Source organism: Limulus polyphemus, unplaced genomic scaffold (assembly GCF_000517525.1).
Source record: "Limulus polyphemus unplaced genomic scaffold, Limulus_polyphemus-2.1.2 Scaffold8866, whole genome shotgun sequence".
Lineage (NCBI taxonomy): Eukaryota > Metazoa > Arthropoda > Merostomata > Xiphosura > Limulidae > Limulus > Limulus polyphemus.
The window spans coordinates 2,739-7,798 of record NW_013674476.1 but is presented as its reverse complement, the minus strand read 5'-3'; the positions used below and the strand labels follow the sequence as shown (position 1 = coordinate 7,798).

At 31.7% G+C, this 5,060-nt stretch overlaps 1 protein-coding gene across 1 annotated transcript in view; it reads left to right on the top strand.

The window, feature by feature from the left end:
* Nucleotides 1-218: 218 nt before the first annotated feature.
* LOC106475607 (post-GPI attachment to proteins factor 2-like) overlaps nucleotides 219-5,060 on the top strand; it is a gene marked incomplete at its 3' end in the record, with an annotated part of 6,470 nt that continues 1,628 nt past the window's right edge. The window contains exons 1-2 of the mRNA XM_013936285.2: nucleotides 219-272; nucleotides 4,570-4,777. Of these exons, the coding sequence (XP_013791739.1) occupies nucleotides 4,646-4,777 (132 nt within the window). The remainder of the gene's footprint in view (nucleotides 273-4,569; nucleotides 4,778-5,060) is intronic.

The following is a 5,060-nucleotide window of genomic DNA, read 5'->3' as shown; positions in this document are numbered from 1 at the left end:
ATCGAAGTATCCATTAAGAACTGAACACGTGGAAATTATCTAAATTAATTAAACTAGTTTCATTTTTATCCCTACAAATATGTTTCATTTTAATAGAACTAAACTTGTCTATATAAAACCTCAAGAAATTTTATTTGTGATTTATACTTGATATTATTAATAACTTTTTTTTCGGTTTTGTTGCACTCTTAAAACCTATAAACTTAGCAACATTTGGCCTTGGTTTTCTAGCTAGTTGGCGGAGCTTTTGTAATTACGATGAAAAGGAAATGGTGAGTTAGCCAATAAGTTAGACTATCATTCAATTTCTTCAAAGGTTTTATAGGACAACAGTAAATTTGATTTATTTATTGAAAATAAATTTAAATAATGAAAATAGTTTGGAGTATTCTTTGTTATTCAAACATTTGTAAATTGTAATAACTAATATGGTGGATCGTGCTGTGAGTTTGCCCTAACGAATCTGCTGAATCGTGAATTAATTTCAAATTTAACATCTTATTACTATTGGCACTAATAATATTTAAATTAATACAACAGTATACAGTTAATGCAGTTCTGGTTCCTTCCTTTATTTCCTAAATTTTGGGATTAGATTTGTTTTAGTTGAGAGAGTTTGGAAGTCAACTTACTGTTAATACATCCTATATAATCAAAAGGCACTTTACACTTTAAGTTTAATGATAAAGTTCCTAAATGTACCTTTTATTTATTGTTTAAAAACTAGCTAAGACTAGAGAGTTCAACTTCAAGTACGATAACTTAGATTCTAGATTACACAATTTCAGATCAAGTACAATAGTACTTCTATTATTGTTTGTACTACTAGTACTAACTAATACTAGTAATAAGCTATCAAAAAATATATTAAAAATTTTAGCTTACCCACAGACCTTTGGAATTAAATCCTAAAAGTTATGGAAATAGAGTCAGTAATTCTAATGCCATAATTAGGCACAAATCTGTTGTCATTATATTTATAATAGTTTTAGTTATAATTAGTAACATTACTGTTAGCACTGAGACTTAAAGCTAAATCTCCAGTTACAATCTACTTTTGATGTTAAGAACTGATAATGTCATCAGGAGTAATCTGCAGCACTATGTTTCTGGTTTATTTTTTAGGGATCAACTGGATGTGAATAAGGACAGGGCCACAGAATTTTCAAAAATTTTCTAGAAACAAACCTTTAACTTTCTGGACTTTTGTTGTTGTTGAAAATGTTAGATATACAGCTTATGTGATCTTCTTTAAAAATTAAATCCTAGTTAAGACATCCATTCTATTCAACAGAATAATAAAAGTAGAGTTTTAAATCCCCAAATCAACTTCAGTTAAATATTCTACACCTAATGGCCATGAAGCAACTGGAGCCAAAGAATGAATCTTTGATTTCAGACACTATCCAATAAGATATTCTTTTAATTCTCTTAAAAAAACAGTGGTAAAGGTCTGGCATCTTGTAATATAACATATGGACAGTAAAGGACTGTTTTATCCCTCAAGGCTGTCCTTGCACACCCACCCTTAAAAAAAAGTTAAATTTACCATTTATTTTCAAAGAAATTATTAATTTCTTATTTAAACTTGTTAAGTGCCAGACTCCACTACTACCAACTACAGCTCATCCTGTTAAAGAATAAAACTATTTTAATTGGAGTCCAGTTTCAATAAGATCACCTCTTTTCTCAAGAGAAAACATGTTAAAAGACCTTAATTTGTCATTCCGGGAATCATGTAATTAGCTCTCTTTTTAATCGTTCCCAATAAGTCGGTATACATTCTTAGATAGAAAGACCAGAACTGTACACAGTATTCCATGTGAGGCTTAGCTAGCAATTTGTATAAAGAAATATTTAACTCTCTTGACTTGTAATTAACATATATAAATACACCTAAACTTCTGTTAACCTTGCAACAGAGCACTGCCTCAATGGCTTGATCTAGTTATCCACTATCATGCCAAGATTCTACTCTTTGGTCATGATGATGATTAGGGCCCTGTCTATATTAAACATATAATCCAAAACTATTTGTTCAACTAACCAATTGATTACGTTATTCTGTAATACCTCAATATACCTAGAAATACCCAAGAGCTTAAATCCATATGCAACTATTACTAGTTTACTAATTATGCTTCTATCAATATCATTAATGAATACAAGTCTAAAGAGGTTATAATTTCACTGTTTAGGCCACATTTTGAGTATTGTGTTCAGTCCTGGGTTCCTTACCTTAGGAAGGACATTGAAGTGTTGGAAAGAGTATAAAGGAGGGTTACTAAAATAGTGCCTGGGATGGAGGGGTTGTCATAAGAGGAGAAATTAAGATCTCTGAAATTGTTTTCTCTTGAAGAGTTAGAGGGGATCTGATTGAGGTGTTTAAGATTGTAAAGTGAATTGATAGTGTTAATGCATCATCTTTTTTATATTTAACATTAAGAATAGTAGGACAAGGGGACACACATAAATTTTGGCAAGGTAGGAGTCATCTTCAGAGTTTCATTTTTATAACAAGGTGGTTGTCCTTTGGAATGGGTTGCCTTCAGATGTTGTTCAGGCAGTTAGTTAAGAAGAACGTTTGATAAGTATATGAATGATAAGAACTGGCTTCAAGATTTTTTTTGTCTAATTGTTTTAGTTTAAAGGATGGGACAATTGAGATAGACCAATAGGTCCCATGTTGTCCAAAAACATTATTGTGTTATGTTAAGAAAATGCAAATTCCAAAACTAATGTCTTAGTCATTACTAGTAACAAGGGTCGAGTTAGAACGGGGTCCATTAATAACACATTTTTAATTTTCTCCACATTTGTACTCTTTAATCGCCTATCGATTGGCAGTAGTCAGGCCCGCTGAAAGATTGCAACTGCTATGATTTTGCCTTATTTATGAGCTCATTGCTGTCCTAATTTAAGATATTATTCTTATAATATTAAGATATTCATGCTTGTTTTTCTCAAAAAATTGTTGACATTTTCCTTTATACTACAGACTTAGTTTTCTTTACTTTGTTTTGTTATTTATTTATAGAGGCCTTTTTGCTAGTGTATTGTGGATCCCACTCTGTAGCAAGTAGTGCCTGACCAGGTATACTTTTTTTTTTTAACTCCACACTGTACGTTCTGTGACCATGATTGATGTCAATCATGTTGTAGTTATTCCTGCCACGGACCTGATGTACAATTCCATATGCTGCTGGGTGTTGGTTGTGCATCTCCATTCAATTGTCATCTGTGCTGAAACAATTATATCACCAGATTGGGTTATGTGCACCATGGAGATGGAGTGTTTCATAGGACTGCTAGTATTTTTCTCCAGTGGTCTTTTGCTTCATAAATATGTTTGTCTCAGACCATACACTCGTGGATACACACGAGTAAAGCAGACAGGGATTACTGCCCATCTATGTGGCATTGAAACTCTTCCTACTGTAGACCTGATGTACATTTCTAGATTCTGTCAGGTGTTGGATGATTGACACCGTCGATGTGGTACCTCTGCTTTTCAAAATAGGGTATTGCATATAAAAATATGATACCGGTTTTTATAATACGATGCTGGTTTTTATAACATGATACTGGTTTTATGATATGATACTGGTTTTATAATATAATACTGATTTTTATGATATGATACTAGTTTTATGATACGATGCTGGTTTCTATGATATGATGCTGGTTTCTATGATACGATGCTGGTTTTTATGATATGATACTAGTTTTATGATACGATGCTGGTTTCTATGATACGATGCTGGTTTCTATGATACGATGCTGGTTTCTATGATACGATGCTGGTTTCTATGATACGATGCTGGTTTCTATGATATGATGCTGATTTCTATGATATGATGCTGGTTTCTATGATATGATGCTGGTTTTATGATACGATGCTGGTTTTTATAATATGATATGATACTGGTTTTATAATATAATACTGATTTTTATGATACGATGCTGGTTTCTATGATACGATGCTGGTTTCTATGATACGATGCTGGTTTTATAATATGATACGATGCTGGTTTCTATGATACGATGCTGGTTTTTATAATATGATACGATGCTGGTTTTATAATATGATACTAGTTTTATGATACAATGCTGGTTTTTATAATATGATACTAGTTTTATGATACAATGCTGGTTTTTATAATATGATACTAGTTTTATGATACAATGCTGGTTTTTATAATATGATACTAGTTTTATGATACGATGCTGGTTTTTATTATATGATACTAGTTTTATGATACAATGCTGGTTTTTATGATATGATACTGGTTTTATGATACAATGCTGGTTTTTATGATATGATACTGGTTTTATGATACAATGCTGGTTTTTATGATATGATACTAGTTTCTATGATATGATACTAGTTTCTATGATATGATACTGGTTTTATGATAGGATACTGGTTTTCTTTAACAAGACATGAGGTTTCAAATGAATTAGTTAAAAAATAAGCTAATAATTTTCAAGTAATATATGTACTTGATACATAACTAGGTGTGTATGATATATATATATGTGTATGTGTCTGTTTTTTTTCCCCTCCAGTTTACCATTGACGTAGAAGAGAATAGATAAAAGTTGGAAGATCTCAGTCATTTATAATTTTGATTGTCACCACAAGATGGCCTCAATCAAAATAGCTTTCAGAAAACTTGCTGTGGTAACTGTCAGTTTGCCATTGTATTCTTTCATGTTCTGTGTTATTTGGTCTCTCTTGTATGATTTCAAGTCGTCAACAGCCACACACTGCCATGTAAGTTTGCCATTGTATTCTTTCATGTTCTCTGTTATTTGGTCTTTCTCGTATGATTTCAAAACCTACAGAAAGTAAACAACACATACTTCATGAAGACTTAAGAAGGACCTACAGAAAGTAAACAACACATACTTTATGAAGACTTAAGAAGGACCTACAGAAAGTAAACAACACATACTTTATGAAGACTTAATTAGGTCCTACAGAAAGTTAACAACACATACTTTATGAAGACTTAAGAAGGACCTACAGAAAGTAAACAACACATACTTTATGAAGA